This window comes from Melanotaenia boesemani, chromosome 12, assembly GCF_017639745.1.
Source record: "Melanotaenia boesemani isolate fMelBoe1 chromosome 12, fMelBoe1.pri, whole genome shotgun sequence".
Classification (NCBI taxonomy): Eukaryota; Metazoa; Chordata; class Actinopteri; order Atheriniformes; family Melanotaeniidae; genus Melanotaenia; species Melanotaenia boesemani.
In genome coordinates this window covers 35,487,959-35,507,641 of record NC_055693.1, presented here as the reverse complement: position 1 = coordinate 35,507,641, position 19,683 = coordinate 35,487,959, and the positions used below count along the sequence as shown (strand labels likewise).

The following is a 19,683-nucleotide window of genomic DNA, read 5'->3' as shown; positions in this document are numbered from 1 at the left end:
GACTGATAGAAATGTGGCAGCCAATCCACTCCTACAGATCACCTGCCTGACCATATCCATTCATACATCAGTGATGCCAACACTACATGGACACTCCCCTCCAAATACAGAACCCTGAGGAACTCCATGACTTACTCTGGTGTTTACGTTAACAAGCTGGAATCTATAAATATGATTCAAACCAGCCTAATGTTGTGCATTCAGTCCCAATAACATGTTCAAGCCTCTGTAACAGGATGTTGTGATCCATCATTTCAGATGCAGCACTGAGATCCAATAGAAGCATTTGTACTAATTACTTTCCAGCCTTTTGTTGCTTCTGTTCCAACTTTTTACAGATGTGCCCTCAAACTCACAATCAGTTGATATTTTCCATGAAATGTTATAAATGTCTCAGTTTCATTGTCTGATATGTTGTTTGCGTTCTACTGGGAATAAAATATGGGTCTCGGAAGAATGGAACAACAATATCTCTTCTCATTACATAACACATTTTTATTCTGATTGGACATTCAATCGGATTGAAAGTGCTCCATGTAAACATAGCTAGTGTTAACCTGAAGAACCTCTGATTTCCTCCCACAGTGGGTCTCAGCTGTGTGGGACAGTACCGCTGTGGTTCTTCATCTCAGTGTGTCCGGGCTTCGGCTCAGTGTGATGGGGTGGTCAACTGTGACAACCAGGATGACGAGCTCGGCTGTGGTGAGACCACACTGACAAAAACACTCAGACATCATACAGGCAGAAATGTTTTACAGTTTCTGGAACACAATGTCAGCTCTGCTTAAAATGAATTTATACTCTTTTCTAACTAATTGATGTTTAAGTTGGTGCCACATTTTAAATAAAAAATACAAGAAAAAGAATCATGAAGCTTAAAAATCAGAATGGGTTTTGAATCACATTGGTAAGAAATTACGTTGATTTAAAAGCTTTGGACATATCAGGAGTTTCGAGCAGCTGGAGCAGGAGGAAACATTGATGCAGATGTGCAGCAGCCTGTATGAGCAGACCTGAAGGCCTCATGGGCTTCTGAAAGTCCAGGCTGATCTTTGGGTCCAATATCCAGTCTTCTTTAATGCTTTCAATCCAAAGCTCCAGTTTGTTTGAAAAAGAACACAGATGATGTGTTTCTGTCCCCTAAAGTTTCAGACTCACCATCAGTGAGGTTTCCCAGGGTTATCAGGTGGTTCTGGTACCAAACAACCTCACCCAGTCAAGACTGGTCTGACCCAGACACCATCATGTGAGCATGTGAGCTTTTATAATATGAAGGACTTGACCTACATATTCACATACTGTTTCTTATCATCTTGGATACTTTGGACACCTGAGTTTGTGCTATGTTTCTAAATTTATGCAAAAATCTCACACTAACACCTTAGTTCAAACTTGAAAAAAAAATAACATTCCCAAACTATCCAGAGACTTTTATGCTTGATGCTCTAATTGAATATTAAGGCCACATGTAGGCCTACAGCATCATGATCAGAGCACAGAAGCTTTCCATGCTTAATCTAACATTCATAAGGCAAAAAAGTCAGATCTGCAGAGGAGATGAACAGTTTTCTTACCAGTTAATCTGGCTCATATATGTGCTATTTGTAGTGCTGATTTTCTATCCAATAATATGACTTTAGTAACACACATCCAGAATAAAACTATTTCCACACCCAGATTCAAATAAGCAGTTCAGTCAGCAGCTAACCCACAAAGTGGGGAGTAATTGTGCACATTTCACTCACCCTACTTGAATAGGAAGGCCATTCTTCTGTCTTTCATGGATGCAAAGTGGTCAATAACCATGTCGTAAAATGTCCCTCTGGCTGAAAGTTCTTCCACAACAACTGAGCCAATGGATATTTTGGCTAAGTTCACAAGTCTGTCCTGTCCACACGTATTTCTCAAGCACAAAGGAGCGTTCTGCTGATGTTCTGGTCGCTGGTATGGTGAGCATAAGCTGAAGCAACTTGTCGACTTCAGACAGTGTGCTCTGTAGGTTATCCTCAATAAGTAGCTGTAACAGCTCCCCTGGTGGCTTGTGAAGCATTTTGTTGCAGTAAAGCGTCTGCTGCTCATTGTTTAGTTTCTGTATTCATCAGCTGTGTTAACTGGCTGTAAGGAAAAGCAGTGGCCTTGCAAAAAGATACAAATGATGTGTGATCCAATATCCGAAAGTTCAGGTGCTCCATATCTGCAAATCTTTGGGTCATGTGAGGTATTATACTGTAAACAATCTGAAAGTAAAGACGTTGGTAAGATGCATGCGTGTCCTCACATCCTTCTTGCTGCTGGATTATTCCATAAATGACACTGAACTTCTCGTCTGTTCTTAAAACTTTGAGATCAACGAGAGCACTTTTACTCTGCTCCTGGCATTTTTGATGTCCACAGTTTTACTTTGCAAAACCTGGAAGAGCGGTTCTGTGAGACCGAAAATGGACTGGAATGCTTCGAGGTGGAAGATAAAGTCAAAATCCTCAAGCTTTTGCTTCAAGGCCGCACTCTGTGCAGCGGTTTCTTTGTCCCATCCCGGATCTTTCATTATCTTTTGGAAAGCCAAACAGAGAGACTTGCGTCCTTCATGGATGGCATGTACTGCATGGTTTTTGAAGTTCCACCTCACAGCAGAGCCGCCTGGCACACGCACAGCTTCATCAGCTTCACGTAGAAATGCTGATCTCTTACATGAGCGTGAGAAAAAGTTGTGAAAGGCATCGATACTTGCAAAAACAGTGCATGTCTGAATGTTATTTGTACCTTGTGCTAAAACCAAATTAAGCTTATGAGCATAACAATGGATGAATAACGCATTGGGGTAGTAGGTTTTACTAAAGCCTGCACTCCTACGTGTTCACCACTCATGCAACTTGCGCCATTGTAAGTCTGACAAATTTGTTTTTCTTTGGGACTGTAGTTCACAATGGCTCTCATCACAACAGATGTTATGGCTCGTGCATCTCTATCTGAGCTCACGTCAAAAAAGGAAAAGGAACCGTTCACATGCACTGCTTTTTTTATTAACATATCTGATAATGACAGGGAGTTTGCACTTGTTGGAAATGTCTGACGTGTCATCCACCTCTACGGCAATGAAAGGAGATGCTTTGATTTCTTTATCAGTGTCATCCTGGAGAACACGAGCGATGCTTTCAATGATGTCTTCTGTATGGTGTTTGACATACCGCTGAACACTGACCCTATAATCGAAGATTACCTTGAAAAGTCAACAAACTCTGCAAATGTGTGCACAAGCTCCACAAAACTCCCCATTTGAACTGCCAGCGGCCTCATTGTGTCCCCTGAATGCTTGTTCTTGATGTGCAAGGTTCAAAGCTGCAACAATGAGGCTCATAAGAATATCTCTATTCTTTTTTACCTGTTCATTGTGCTTTTTAGTGCTAATCCTTCTGGCCAAATCCAAAGCTTCATCAATCCTGACACGTCAGGTTGGCAAGGTCAGCGTATCCTGTAGTGACCCATGGACTGTTCAGTGAGCATGACTCCTTGTCAAAGAGAAGGCAGGGCCAGTAAAATAACCACTGATTTTTAGCACTATCGGTTAGCCATGATGTGCAGATGTAATTTTCCACATTGAAAGTCCAAACCCCCCTATTCCACACACAGCTCCAGTTTTGGTGTCAGCCTTTAATTTAATTTGAAGTTGCTGCTGTAGTGGCAATTTAGTAAAAGTATTTTTCACTAAAAACTCCAAATCGTCACCCTTCATGTTCGCACTTAGTGGTGTTGCTAATGGTGATCACTATATTACAACCATGTGGACAAACTTCTCTGATTTGATTGGTGTGATGCAGAGAAGCGACTGGCTTCCCTTGGCACAAGCTCAACTAATCACACGTTGGTAGTAACGTTACATTAACCTCATCTGATTGGCTGATCGTTCAATGTTTTTTTTCTACAAGGGATGCCAACCTGGTCCGGCCTACTTTCACATCTCACTGCTTTAGTATAAAGTGTATAACCACTAATTTACCATAAAAAGGCACGGTTTGAACTTCGAGAGACGCCGATTTGGAGAACGGTAAATAGAAATCCTCTTTGTATTTACTCTAAAATGAAATATTTCAGAACAATGACAGTCGTGGTCTTAGAAGAATTTATAAATGATTGAATGGACATAAAAAAATAAGTAGAGGAGGCCTAGCTTCCCTTGGCCTCTGAGAGAAAACACCACTGCCCACAACATGCTTCTCCTTCACTACGGCCATCTTCAGACCTTTTCTGTTGCATAACAGCCAGTTTTCTTTTGTTTATGCTTTTGTGCCTCCTGAGCACCACACCTGTGATTCCCAGGAGATGGTAAACCCTGTAGAACAGGGTGTCAGGGTGCATTCACATCAGTCCTGTAGACTTGGTGTGATTGGGGACTTGGTTCATCTGGGGGCTGCAACATTCTTCTGGTCATGCTGCACTACTGGTTCCTCTACTGGTTAATGTAGAACTTGTGTTTCCATCAGAGTAAAACATGGACTTGCATGAGGTCCTAGCAGTCTTGGATTGATCAGATTTCTATCAGAACTTTGACCGCAAGACATTTCTCCCAACCAGAGCCACCTAACGTCCCACACAAGCATATGTTTTGGTTGTGTTTACCCACAATGAGGTGCACTGAACCCACAGTGACCTTTGCTTCATACCCTGCTTCCTGTATTTGGTCCACATGAAGCCCACTGAGACCTGTGTTTGTAGGTGGACCGAGTCCACTTATTTGACCCGATCTCCTCCATAGTGGCGGATACTTCCAGCCAGTCTTTCAATGTTTCACAAAAATGGTTGAGAATTTGTGTTTATATTGAGATTTTTAATGCTTAAGTCGTGCTGTAGAAAGGATTTATGGAAAATGATTGTTTATAAAAAAAGAACTACTGCAATTCTTAAAAAAAATATTTCATGAGTGGTTTCTTTCATTTTTCTGTGTTTAAAAAACTTTTTTATTCGTTAGGACGGGAGGAAATATCTAAATGTTTACAGTGTTGTCAAATCTTTGTATTCACGCTACATAATGAAGTTCTCTTATGTTCATTTATAAAAGACAGCCATGATGTTACACAGGGACGCTGGTGGACGACCACAAGGGGGAGACAACAGCAACCAGAGTGCAGGCGGGCGTCCTGGAGGATGAGCAGTCCAGGGCCGGGACTTGGGCGGCCGGACTGACTGGGACCAGACCGTGGGAAGACGAGCAGGCCGGGACCGGATCTTGGGAGAACAAGCAGGCTGTGATCTGACCGCTGGAGGGTGACCAGGAGGACGAGCAAACTTGGGCCGGGTCACGGAAGGGAGACCCGGAGGCCAGGCAGACCTGGGCCGGATCTCTGGAGGAGGACCCGGAGGACAGGCAGACCAGGGCCAGGTCATGGAAGGAGGACCCAGAGGACGCGCAGAGTGGAGCTGGATCTCCGGCGGCTGAGCAAGCTGGATCTCCTGAGCAGGCTGAATCTTAGGCGGACGGCCTGAGGGCTGCACAGGCTAGAGCTGGAGCTCGGGCGGAGCTCAGGCGGACGGCCTGAGGGCTGCACGGGCTAGAGCTGGAGCTCGGGCGGAGCTCAGGCGGACGGCCTGAGGGCTGCAAGGGCTAGAGCTGGAGCTCGGGCGGAGCTCGGGCGGACGGCCTGAGGGCTGCACGGGCTAGAGCTGGAGCTCGGGCGGAGCTCAGGCGGACGGCCTGAGGGCTGCACGGGCTGGAGCTCAGGCGGACGGCCTGAGGGAGGCACGGGCTGGAGCTCAGGCGGACGGCCTGAGGGAGGCACGGGCTGGAGCTCAGGCGGACGGCCTGAGGGAGGCACGGGCTGGAGCTGGAGCTCAGGCGGACGGCCTGAGGGATGCACGGGCTGGAGCTGGAGCTCAGGCGGACGGCCTGAGGGATGCACGGGCTGGAGCTGGAGCTCAGGCGGACGGCCTGAGGGATGCACGGGCTGGAGCTGGAGCTCAGGCGGACGGCCTGAGGGATGCACGGGCTGGAGTACTGGAAGATAGACACAGTTCGTTAGTTCTGACTGGTGACCGGGAGGTTGCACTGACAGGAGCAAAGTCTCTGGTGGACGACTGGGAGGTCGCACAGACAGGAGAAGGAAACAGGAAGAAACCAGAGGCTGGAGAGGAGCGTCCTGCTCTGAGACCCCCTCGGAAACTGAAACCACTGGTCGGAGAGGAGCGCCGAGACTGTCGACCTCCTTGGAGACAGGAACTGACAGGCTGGAAAGAACCGGGGGCTGGAGAGGAGTGTCTCGTTCGTAGACCCCCTCGGGGACTGAAGCCACTGGTTGGAGAGGAGCGCCGAGATCATCGACCTCCTCGGAGACAGGAACCTCCACATTTAAGCGCCGGGCAGGACCGTTGCGCTGGCGTTGGAGGTAGAACTGGAGCAGCCCGTGGAGCAAGCGTCGGAGGCCGAGCCGGGGCAGACCATGGCATCGGCGTCGGACGTGGGAGATACGGTGAAGACCGGGGAGAAGGCACAGGAGGCTACAGGACAGGAACAGACCGGGGCTGTGGTGTCGTACGCTGTAGAGCCGTACGATCTATTGAAACCCGTATCCTCTCCAGGGGTCTGGGTGACTCGACGAGTGTGTCCACATAAGTCTGAACTGCAGTGAGAACTGCTTGGAAATCCTTGGGGAAGAGGAGGATCGCCAGGTCCGGCACCAATTTCTCTAGGACACGTTCTCTCCAGGTCATTTTGTTTTGGTCGGACCATCTGTTACATAGGGACTCCAAGGAGACAGGTTAGTGTTACCGACACTTTATTGACATACAGAACTCAGATTAATGATCATACAGATACCGATACTTGAAGTGGTAACGGGGTTGCGGAAATCAGGAGTGGAGGAGGAGTGAGTCCAACAGGAGTGTATGTTATGGTCCGACAGGGAATGACTGTGGTGCTGGTGTGTATAAGGACTGGGGAACAATGGAAGACAGGTGTGGCAGGTTGACTGATTACTGATGAGCGGATCAGGAACAGGTGTGGAGGATCAGGGAACGGGGATGTAATGGAGTGACTGTGAGTGGCATGACTGGCTGTAACACATGACACTGAGAGGCCACTCAGTCACAAAACAGCAGGAACAGCTCTGCTGCCTTGGTTCCTCCCAAAACTGTAAATATAAAATAGTACAAAACATCCCTCCGGTCACATGTTGTCCAACCAACAACAGAAAAGAGAAGGAAGGTCACCGAGTGCCTAATCAACAGCCACAAGATAGAAATGTTGTTAAAGAGATGCAGTTTGCTGAGGAAATCAGTCCATCCCTGCTGTGGGAAAATATCCATTTCTGATGTTAACTTCAACTTCAACTTTAGATAAAAGGTTTTAAATTTGGATATTTGAAGCAGATGACTTCTGTTTGACGGCGCCATAAAACTGGGTGGAAATTCAGCAGCTTCTGCAACACTCACTTTTTCATTTTAAATCATTAAAATTTTTGCATGTTTGGTCTTTAGTATTTAACCCAACTACCTGGGAAATATATAAAGCCACCAGTATGACTGCTAAGCAGGTCATCCCATGTCTCTGTTTCTCTTTCACTCCTCGGTGTGGTGAACGTCTGGTGAATCAGTGCGTCTGAGCGGCCAGAGCTCTGTCCTCCAGGTTCAGAGGAGAGGAGAATGGAGGACGGTCTGTGCAGAGGACTGGAACAACTGGCTGGGCATCTCCGCCTGCAAACAGCTGGGATACTCCAGGTCTTAGCTCCGCTTCACATTTCATGTTTCTTTCGATTTTTGTTGTTTTAGCAGAATCAGCATGTTACTGTGTGATGGTAAATTCTTTCTCTCATGTTTGTTTTAGTCCTGATCTGGATTCTTTTTCTTTTGTCTAATTATTAAACAAGAATCTCAACAAATGATCACACAACACAAATACCAAGAACAGTTTTACTCACACAAACTACCACAAAAATAATTTAAAATAAATAAAAGCATATAAATAATAATAACAGTCCTCAGAACATCTTCCAGGAAGTTCATGTTTGTTGGATGATCCACTGATTCAAACATTGTTTTAACACCTTAACGCTTGACCCAAGAAATTATGGGCAGAACCAGATGCCCGATCCACCTCATCTTGCTCTACTGGATGTGGAGGAGCAGCAGTTCTACTCTGATCTCCTCTGGATCACCGAGTCCAGATACCCTAAGAATGAAACTCACTTTGCCTCTCATTCTTTTGGTCTCTACTGACAGCTGGTGACCATAGGTTAGGGTAGCAACGTAGATCGACCAGTAAATCCTGAGCTTCGCCCTTGGTTCAACTCCTCCTTCACCACATCTATATGTCTGCCAGCGCTGGACTTGTACGCCTGGCGAGCTTTTGCTCCATTTTTCACTCATTCATGACTCAAGATACTGGAACTCCTCCACATGGGCAGGATCTCTCTCTCGACCCGGAGAGGACACTCCACCCTGATCTGGCAGAGGGCCATGGTCTCAAGAATGTTATATGCCATCAGATAAATCAGGAAATCATTAAACAACCACTAAACACAAAGATGAATTTTCTGAGAGCATGTCAACAAGTCAACAGTTTTATGAAACTCAGTTTATTTTTTTACTGTTTACATGTAGACTAGTTTTCATGTGTCTTTCATAGTCTGTGGGTGATGATCAGTCCCATTTTGTTGTCTGTTAGGTATGTGGAGTCCTTTTTTGTCTCTCAGACCTCCATTGAACCGAACCTTCAGACCACCCTGGTTTCCTTCAACGTCAATCAGTCAGAGATCTTGAAGCTTCAGAATGCTGCCACCCACAGGTATGTAACGACTGCACAAAAGTGTCGCAGGTGGGGTGGGTGGGCGGGGGCATCAAGGTCAGGCCATGGGGGACTACATCCTGGTGGAGTGAAATGTTAAAATTGTCTGCAAACTCATCTTTCCACATCTGTTTTCTACAGTCCTTTAAAACACATCCAGCAATGTTCTACTGCTTTTACTCTAGTAAAAACCTTTTCAGAGAACCTGGTCACTGGATTATAGTTGGGCTGTCTGTGTCTGCTATTTTTAACCTTAAACATTTTAAAGTAATTTAGTTTCTTAGGTACAAATGGGTCATTTTGAGATGGAGGGGTTGTATTGAATGTTGGTGTAAATTTCTCTGTTGTTCGTAAAGTTGCTGCTTGGGTTTCGTCTACAGCCTCTTTGCTTTTCTGATCCTCATGGACAAACTGGGACAGACTATATACTATATATGCTGTGATGTCCCCAGACATAAATACATTTTTACTTCTCATCAGTGAATGAACTTCCTCAGGTAACCCTGCTTTCTGCTTGTCTAACCTCCTGATGTTTCTGACCACAGTTACATAATTTTATGGCAATGTTAATGTTGCAATGACAAACAAAGTGTTTTGTTACCCCTGCTTGCAATATTCCCATGCTGGTAGATTTAGGTACAACATGAATGAATGCACCCTTGTCCAGTTGAAATCTCTACCTGGTGTACCAGGATTCTTCTACTGCTCACAGATGAGGTAGAGCTCTGTGATGGCTTCCTTGACATTACTCATTGGTACATAGATAATCATCATGAAAACTACTGTCAGCTGCCTCAGACTTTAGTCATGAACTAAGTAAAAAAAATCATGTTTACCATGGCACCACAATAGTGGTACCCCGTGTGAGGCTGTAGCCTTCCTGAATCAACTGTATTTTCATTGAGAGACTATCACAAGCATAATTTTAACTGCAATGTCACATCAATTTATAAAGCGCTTTAATCCAGGGTAATGTACAATCAGGAAGTATTGTGTCGGTACTGTAGGGTTCAGTATCTTTTCATTGACATCTAGACTGGTGACTGCAGAGGATTGGACCAGTGGTCTCTTGATAACCATTTCTGTTTTTTTCTATATTTTTTCCAAACTTTTTACGTTTATACGGCTGTACAACCCCTGCCTCCCAGTTAAGGGCCAGATTATTTTACTACATCCAGATATGTATCTTCATTAGTCTAGAAACTGCCGGATCATACATGACTGACGACTCAGTAGCTGGTTCATTAAGCTTTGTCATGAGTTACAGAAAGAGCATATTTTTCCTGTTTGAAATTAAAATAACACTGTATGTGAGGGCCAGTGTTGTGCCTGAACTAGTTCATTAAACAATTTTTCATATTTTGGGTGAAAGTGAACTGAACGTAATGTATTTCTGCCCGATGAATGTAATTGTAAGAGTGCTCATTCTGGCATTTGTGAACAACATTCTATCACAGTTTAATTTTGTTCAAGAGAGTCCCAGATTTCCATGGAGCCTTACAGGCAAAATCCTGGCCTGGACCCTACCTCAGATAGTTTAATAATTCCTCATTAAAAAAAACGACCATTCAAGCAAGTTTTTCCTCATGTTTATATACTGTAGAAGTGAAAGCTGCAGCTGGCTATGAGCGTGTACTGAATGGGTGGCAACAATAGGAAAATGCCAGTATTCTGAGGTTAATAGCTCACAGTAAGATATCGGGAAAAAAGAACTATGAACTAGTTCATTTTCAGAACTGTGAACTTAGTTTAAAAGTTTTAATTATCGACTATGAACTGAAATGGTTAATTTTAAAATGTGCGAACTGAACTTTGAACTAGTTCGTGTAGAAACTGAATTTTCCCAACATTGGTGAGGACAGTAGTTTTAAAACAACTTTGCTATGTAATATCTTGGATGATTATAAGGGTGCTGTAAGTGTTATTGGGACGGAAATGCATCAGTTTAAGAAGTGATCCTCTGCTGTGTATTTTCTTGATGATTTATGGTACTTGTGTGGATACTGAGCTTCTCTGTGATATGATTCTGCCTCCTGTGTCACTGCAGTAAGAGTCAGTGCAGCTCAGGGATGGTGACCACTCTAAAATGTCTGGGTGAGAATGCACAGAGATTCTTGTTTTATGCTTTGTCTTTTTTTATCTGATGCTGTGGTGTGTGCAAGTCTTCTTGCATGGTGTGGCGTGTTATTTAAAAACCTTTAGTTTTAACCAAAACTAGTCATACTGTATGAATATAAAAATTGGCTTCTTATGAGCAGACAGCTTGTCTCAGATGAAACATGATTCTTTTTGTTTGTTTGTTTTGAGTGAAGTAATTCTGATTGGTAAGTGTGCAACCTGCAGCAGTAAGAGATTCAGACAAGGATGCTGACAAGAGCTAAGCTAACAGCTGTTCAGAGCACAGCCACAGAGTTTAATTATTTATCTGTGTTTCGAGCTTTATGAATTTCACTGCAACTCAAATCATTGCCAATTTTTTTGTTACTCTGTATAAATGTAGCATCTCCTCCTTGAGCCGCCAGCTTACCTTGGTAGAGGAGTGGTGGAGGAGTTTGCTCATCTTGATGATACTAGTAGCTATGTTGTTGGGGGCTTTATGCCGGGGCCCCCCTCTGGAGCCAGACCTGAAGGTGGGGCATGAAGGTGAGCGCATGGTGGCCGGGCCTTTGCCCATGGGGCTTGGTCGGGCTCAGCCCGAAAAGGTGACATGGGCCCCCCCCTCTCATTGGCGCACCACCTGCAGGAGGGGTCATAGGGGTTGGATGCAATGTGAGCTGGGCGGCGGACAAAAGCAGGGACACTGGCGGTCTGATCCTCAGCTGCAGAAGCTAGCTCTAGGGACGTGGAATGTCACCTCTCTGGCGGGGAAGGAGCTTGAGCTGGTGCGCGAGGTTGAGCGGTTCCGGCTAGATATAGGTGGACTCACCTCGACACATGGCTTGGGCTCTGGAACCACTGTCCTTAAGAGGGGCTGGACCCTCTTCCATTCTAGAGTTGCTCCCGGTGAGAGGCTCTGAGCAGGTGTGGGCATGGTCATTGCCCCCTGACATGGTGCCTGTACGTTGGAGTTTACCCCAGTGAATGAGAGGGTAGCCTCCCTCTGCTTTCAGGTGGGGGACGGGTCCTGACTGTTGCAGTTCAGAGTACCCACCCTTTTTGGAGTCCTTGGAGGGGGTGTTGAAGAGCACTCTTTCTGGAGACTCCCTTATTCTGCTGGGGACTTCAATGCCCACGTGGGCAATGACAGCGAGACCTGGAAAGCCGTGATAAGGAGGAATGGCCCCCCTGATCTAAATCCGAGTGGTGTTTTGTTGTTGGACTTCCGTGCTCGTCATGGATTGTCCATAACGAACACCTTGTTCAGGCATAAGCGTGTCCACATGTGCACTTAGCACCAGGACACTGTATGCCGCAGTTCGGGGTATTGGTATTGGCGGGCTAAGCAGAGCGCAGCTTTGGCGGTTGCTGAGGCAAAACCTTGTGCAAGGGAGGAGTTTGGAGAGGCCATAGAGAACGACTTCCGGAAGGCTTCAAGGAGATTCTGGTCCACCATCTGGCGGTGAAGGAGAGGAAAGCTGTGCTCCCTCAACACTGTGTACAGTGGGGATGGGGGGCTGCTGACCTCGACTTGGGTCTTTGTGGGTTGGTGGAGGAAATACTTTGAAAACCTCCCCAATCCCACCAACACGTCTTCCAATGAGGAAGCAGAGTCTGGAGACCCTGATAATTGCTCTCCTATCTCTGGGGCTGAGGTTACTGAGGTGGTTAAAAAGCTCCTCGTTGGCAAGGCCCTGGGGGTGGATGAGGTCTGCAAAGACTGCCTTAGGGCTCTGGATGCTGTAGGGCTGTCTTAGCTGACACGCCTCTGCAACATCACGTGGACATCTGGGACAGTTCTCCTGGACTGGCAGACTGGGGTGGTGGTCCACCTCTTCAAAAAGGGGGACTGGAGGGTGTGCTCCAACTACAGGGGGATCACACTCCTCAGCCTCCCTGGTAAAATCTATTAAGGGGTGCTGGAGAGAAGGGTCTGTCGAACCTCTGATTAAGGAGGAGCAGTGTGGTTTTCGTCCCAGTCGTGGAACAGTGGACCAGCTCTACACCCTTTTCAGGGTCTTGGAGGGGGCATGGGAGTTTCCTCAACCAGTCTACATGTGCTTGTTGAACTTGGAGAAGGCGTTCAACCGTGTCCCCCAGGGACTCCTGTGGGGGTATTCCAGGAGTATGGAGAACCAGACACCATGGTATGAGCTGTCCGGTCCCTATAGGACCAGTGTCAGAGCTCAGTCCATATTGCTGGCAGTAAATCAGATTTGTTTCCAGTGAGGGTTGGACTTCGCCATGGCTGCCCGTTGTCACCGATTCTGTTCATAACTTTTATGGACAGAATTTCGAGGCACAGTCGAGGTGTTGAGGGGATCCGGTCTAGTGGCCTCAGGACTGGGTTTCTGCTCGTTGCAGATGATGTGGTTCTGTTGGCTTCATCGGGGCATGATCTTCAGCTCTCACTGGAGTGATTCGCAGCAGAGTGTGAAGTGGCAGGGATGAGAATCAGCACCTCCAAATCCGAGACCATGGTCCTCAGCCAGAAAAGGGTGGAGTGTTTTATCCAGGTCGGGAATGAGGTCCTGCTCCAAGTGGAGGAGTTCATGTATCTTGGAATCTTGTTCAGGAGTGATGGAAGGATGGAGCAGGAGATTAACAGGTGGATCGGTGCGGCATCTGCAGTGATGCGAACTCTGCATCGGTCTGTCGTGGTGAAGGAGCTGAGCCAAAAGGTAAAGCTCTCGATTTACCAGTCGATCTACGTTCCTACCCTCACCTATGGTCACGAGCTGTGGGTAGTGACCGAAAGAACAAGATCATGAATACAAGAGGCCAAAACGAGTTTTCTCTGCAGGGTAGTTGAGCGCTCCCTCAAAGATAGGATGAGAAGCTAAGTGATCTGGGTGCTCATTTATAAAACTCTGCGTAGGATTCCTACTAAAAGTGGACGTCCGCCAAGAATCCAGAGTTTGCGTAAGCAACAAAATATTCTGATTTATAAAACCGTGCGTGCGCACAGGTGCAAGCAATTTTCCCTTTATAAATCACACTCTGCCTGAAAGCTTGCGCAAGTGAATTCTGCTGCTAGCCCGCCCCCTACACGCCCACATTCTACTATAAATGGTCAATGCAAAGCACCTCATGGACATTTCTGCATATAAATGAACCAGCTGATCTCTGCTATTTAAACCTAAATCATGGCAACCGAAAAGACGAGGAAGCGTAATTTTACGGAGACGGAGGTGGAGGTACTTGTTGGTGAGGTGGAGGCTCGCAAAAACATATTATTTAGCGGCCTCGGTAGTGGAATCATCAACAAACGGAAAACAGAAGAGTGGCAACACGTTGTTGCAGCTGTCAATAGTGTGGGGGTGACGGAGAGGTCCGTGCCAGACATTAAAAAAAAAAGTGGTCGGATCTCAAGGTGGAGGCAAAGAGGCCGATGGCTCGCTCCACAACAGAGCGCGCACGAACGTGGACGGAATTGAAGCGCGCCTCCTCTGCGCTTTGCGGGTTCGCAAAAGGCGTGAGGAGCCAGCGTCTCAGGGGATAGCCACTGTGACCTGCAGGTTATGGAGATTAATTCAGAACAGAGACTTTGTTGAGATTTCCACAGTGTATGTTGATACTTACCCAGAAGCCACCCATCCCGCGAAGCACCTGCCTGCAGTCTATTCCCTACACTGCTGTGTGCCAGGATGAATGAATCATGGGTTGACCCAGGCCACCGTGCCACTAAATTTGTCAGAAGCAAGTTTGACTTGCACGTTAACTGAATGCACATTTTTTCGGTTAACGTAGACAAACTCATTCTGACTTGGAGCCCTTATAGCAACGTGAGTGCAGTCAATCGCGCCGATTACATTTGGGAAACCTGTTGATGCTGCAAATTGCCTTTTAATGTTGGCCTGTTCCCCTACAGTGTATGGAAACTTTATATATCGACTGCTCATTTTTATAATGCCATCCAAAACGGCAGGCATTACATTACTCAGCGATGGCTGAGATATTCCAGACCTAAAATGGAATGTAACAACTTATTGAAACCCACTGAGTGTTGGGCTGGAACATGTCAGCTTAGATTAAATTAAAATTACCTGTCGGCTAATTCCCGCTGGAAAGAGCCGGTTGCCAGAATCCCGAGAGTTGTCAGCACCTGCATATGCGCGGGTATGGCATGGTTCCGGCGGGTTGATCGCTCCAACACTGGGCCCAACTCAGCACATAGATTTAAGAGCACTGCTCTAGGAAATCTAAATCGGCATATCAGCCAGTCATCATCGTTGGCCAGGAAATCTTGATGGTCTCTAAAAACTCTCTCCATCCTGATCCTGCCATTTGCGTAATCTTCAAGGAGTGCCAGCGCATCCATTGTGAAGTTCTGCATTACGCACGGTCGTAATTCACCTATTTATGTTTACTCAGTAATTACACTCATTACTACACACCTTGTCACAATTAGGCTTCTGTGAACAAATGAGTGCATTTGCTTTACGATCAAAACAAGTAAGACCATACTGCACTGACAACATTAAATTCCTATGGGGTGCCTATAAGTCGGCTACAGGTATGATTTCAGGAACGCATCTATATTTCAGGCTTCTGTGTTTATGATTCTATGGCACTAGTGTCGGATATGATGGCATGATGGCATGCATGAATGAAGGTGAAGTTCATCACCTCACCAGCAGCACCGCCAGTTTCCCGTCTCCAAAATGTTCGTAAGCAAGTTTCAGAGTTTACGTACCGGTACGCACATTCTCCCGCCACGTTAGTTTTTATAAATCAGAAACTTTCCGTAGAAAGTCACTTACGCCGCTTTTTGTGCGTAAGCAAGCTTTATAAATGAGCACCCTGGTCAGGATGCCTCCTGGACGCCTCCCTGGTGAGGTGTTCCGGGCACGTTCCACCAGAAAAAGGCCCCGGGGAAGACCCAGGACACACTGGTCGGACTACATCTCTCAGCTGGCCTGGGAACGCCTTTGGATCCCCCCCAGATGAGCTGGTGAATGTGGCCGGGTAGAGGGAAGTCTGGGTTTCTCTGCTTAGGCAGAATAAAGGAATCCATGCCAAAAATATAGAATATAAGATAAGTCTTTATGCCGATGATGTATTACTTTTCCTCCAGAACTCACCGACATCTCTTCCCCAGACAATCACACTCATTAACAAATTCTCATCAATATCTGATTATTCTATTAACTGGTCTAAGACTATAGTTATGCCTATTAACTGTGACCTACAAAACATACATAATACTACAATACAATCTGGAAACATTAGATATTTAGGCATAAACATTTCCCCCAGGTTATCACTATTTCTTAGCTAACAAGCTGCGATATATCTCCAAATGGCTTAAACCTAGTGGTGTGGATGAACCATGGTTAGATATAGAGCAAGCATTGTGTGAGAATCTAGATATCAAAAACATATACACTATTTTCTGGTGAGTTTATGTACATGAGTAACAGTTTGTTGACTGGTGATAGTGTGGACTGAAGGGTTGTTGCCTTCTATCTGTGGTGTTTTTGTCTCCTCTTTCTTCTTTCTTCTTTCCCTTTTGCTTTTTTTTGCTGTCCTCCTTCTTTTTCTGTCCCCTCCGGTCAGGTCCAGCATAGATTACAGAATTACATATATTCCGTGATTCAAAGTAAATAAATAAATAAATGAATCAGATTATCAAGAGGAGGCTTATACCCATAAGCCTCCCCTTGGCAAAGCAAATTTGTTCAGCACAATACAGCAAACAGACTATCATTCTGCTGCTATGATGCTGGATAGGACAGATTAAAAAAAAAAAGAAGGAAAGAAAGAAAGAAATTGCTCTCTTGGGGTCTCATTCTGCTGTTAGCTTAGCTCCTCTGTCACTGGCCTGATTATCCAAACTGAGAATGCTGTGACTGCTGTCCACTGCGGGTACGACTCTGACTGTTCAGACAAATTTAAAACAATCACATTTAAAGAAGAATTAAAAAAAGAAAACATAATACCAGTTTAAGGTTTATTAAAACTAGAATTTAAAGTAATTGTCAAGCTTACATAAAAAAGGACATGTGCATGAGTGTGTCTCTATGTCTACGACTTCCTCAGGTTAATCACAGCTTAGGATCAGTGATTACAGTTTTTAGTACTTAGATATAAGTATATAGAATAAACCATAATAAATCTCATTACGAACAACAAAATAATCATAATTAATCATCATTTGTGACTATACCTGAAATCTGCCTGTTTTTACTGTATTGTATCACCAGAACGAGCCGATGCTACAAATATTTACTGTTAACCGACCTTTCCAAGGGTCAGTAAATGCAGCATGTAAGGTACTACTATATGTTGTTCTAAATCATCTCTACCATGTTCTAGATCATAATGCAGAATTCATACATCATGATCTCACCAGCCATCTCCATGGTGATAATTTCAGTCCTAAAGCCAGCAGAAGTGGTGACAGTAGTAGTTTAACAGTCAACATTGATGAAGAAACTCTGATAAAACTGATGATCTGGATAAAAACAGCTTTTTCCTTTTATCATTGAAGTGTGAGTGTTTGTACAGCAGCTTCACCCAAAGTAAACACCTGCTGGTAAAATACATCATTGGCTGCTTGTTTTACAAGCTTTTCTTCCCTGTTTTACATCAGATGATCACTTTAGTTGTAATAATCAGTTACATTTTTCATAAAATCTAGACCTAAAAAAGGACTCATTTGTTCCCCCCGTTTGCTCAGTGCTCCTGGGCCCCCATCAGAACTTTTCTAGACCTGCCCCTGCCTCCGTGACGTCATACGTAGGTTTCTAAAGAGCAAAAGTGAAGCTGGTTGGGCAGTTCCTTCCATCACCATTTTGGCAGCGACACGCCTGCCGTCTCTTCCGGAAAATACAAAAATGGGCAAATTGGCGAAGCTGAGAGGGGGCTATGAGCATGGGGTTGGATGACTGACGTCTATCAAACTCTGAGCTGCCTGTAGCTAAGCGCTAACTGAGCCAACTCGGATCTAATGTGAGCTAACCAGCTAATGAAACTAAGCAGGCTAAAGCTAAAGCACGCTCTTAGCTGGCTAAAAACCCATGTTTGTGCTGCACTCTCCCTTCTTGCCACGGATATTGGATACCTGTCAATCAAAATGACATGCCCCTAATTATGCTGAATTTCAAGATTAAATAACATCCAAATGGATGAGTTAGAAAAAATTTCACCCCCCACACAGTTGTCATGAAGGTAAAGTTGACATATTAATCCTAAAATGGATTTTTGTACCAGGCTTTTAACATGTTTATTTCTGCTGTGAAGTTGGTCTTTTTAACATGGGAGTCTATGGGGATTTGCTCTGTTTTGGAGCCCCTAGTGGACGAGGGGAGAACTGCAATTTTTTGCACTTCTGCGTAGGCTTCACATTTTACCAGCGGAGGTTGCCGCTTGTGCAGAACGCATGATGAGTTTAAAAAAAAAAGAATATGGGAAAAGTTTGGGTGTGGAATCCAGGTTATTTTTGACAGCCCTAATTATTAGGTATTTGTTTTATGGTGTGTAACCCACAACCACCAACTACAAAAGTTAATGTATATTTGTCCAACTCTAACCAAATATTTTAACTCTTGTCACAATAAGTGAGTTGAAAAGTAAACAGACTGAAGAAAAGCTTGGGAAAGATCCACACCAGTAAAGTTGGAGGTGGGGGCTTTTCTCCAACCACCTGCCTCCAACCATGCCGTTCCTGTTTAAATCAATCCTTGCAATAATGGTGGCAGAGAAGTGAAAAACACATTTCATTTGGAAAACCTGAAAATGTTTCATGAAGTTTGAACAATATTAATAAGAACCGCTGCTGACTTCCTGCATGTAGCTGAACTACAGACCATGTGTTTGCATTCAGGACATCTCCTTTCCGTTCAAAGCCGGTTTTTGTTCTTTTGTTTTGGGATTTTGTATTTGTGTTTCTTCCTCTTGTAGATTTGTCACAGCACTTGTAAAGAGTTTGATATTTTTTGTTAATTTGTTTTCAAATATGTGAATGTGTCTTTAGAAAAGGAAATGTGTTTTGTACTTCTCAGCCTCCGTAGACAACTGTTGACATCATCATGTTTTATGAGAGATCTCCTTCAACAAAAATAAAGCCAGACTTCCAAAAATTACTGTTATGTCGTTTACCCATTCAGACACACTTTAAGACCTTTAATTATAACTTTGATTATTAAAAACAGCTTCTGTGAATATTGAAAACCAAACAGGGGCTGTGGAGACCAGCCTTCACTCAGCTGATTTCAGTCTGACGTTAAAACACCAGCGTCTGTCACCATGTTGTAATCTGGAATTCCCCAGTTTTGTTAGCAGAAGAAAAACATTAGATGTTATTGCCTTTATATAAAACCACAATTGCGCTACATCGTACATAGCGCAATGTAATGTATGTATGTATGACGTATGTATGTATGTATGATGCTATGTAAAATGCAAATAAAATATTTTTTTATTTTATTCCAAGGAAAAAATAAACAACATCAGATGCTGAAATGGAAATTTTACCATTTGATGGAAAATATGAGCTGATTCTAAATTTGGTAGAACAATTTCAGAAAAAAATGTCACTCAACATAAAATTATGAAGACTATGAAGATCCCACCATCTACAGTGTTTAATATAAAAAAATCAGAGAATCAGGAAGAATCTCTGTGTGCATGGGACCAGGCTAGATGCTGGTGATGTTCTGCATTAAAAGCAGACATGATTCTCTAGTGGAAACCACTGCATGGACTCGGGAAGACTTCCAGAAACCACTGCCTGTGAACACAGTTCACCCTGAAACCCACAAATGCAGCTTATGCTACACAATGGTAAACGTTGCCCTGTTTCAACATGTTTT

At 44.7% G+C, this 19,683-nt stretch overlaps 2 protein-coding genes across 2 annotated transcripts in view; one reads left to right on the top strand and one right to left on the bottom strand.

The window, feature by feature from the left end:
• tmprss3a (transmembrane serine protease 3a) overlaps positions 1–19,683 on the top strand; it is a 57,786-nt gene that overhangs the window by 9,842 nt on the left and 28,261 nt on the right. The window contains exons 13-15 of the mRNA XM_042000971.1: positions 586–702; positions 7,581–7,704; positions 8,651–8,770. Of these exons, the coding sequence (XP_041856905.1) occupies positions 586–702; positions 7,581–7,704; positions 8,651–8,770 (361 nt within the window). The remainder of the gene's footprint in view (positions 1–585; positions 703–7,580; positions 7,705–8,650; positions 8,771–19,683) is intronic.
• On the bottom strand, positions 14,229–15,673 carry LOC121650932 (putative nuclease HARBI1). Its single transcript, XM_042002771.1, has 2 exons — positions 14,914–15,673; positions 14,229–14,833 (listed from the first exon to the last, which is right to left on the bottom strand). The coding sequence occupies exons 1-2, from the start codon at positions 15,201–15,203 to the stop codon at positions 14,524–14,526; spliced, it is 600 nt and encodes a 199-aa protein (XP_041858705.1). The 5' UTR covers positions 15,204–15,673; the 3' UTR covers positions 14,229–14,523.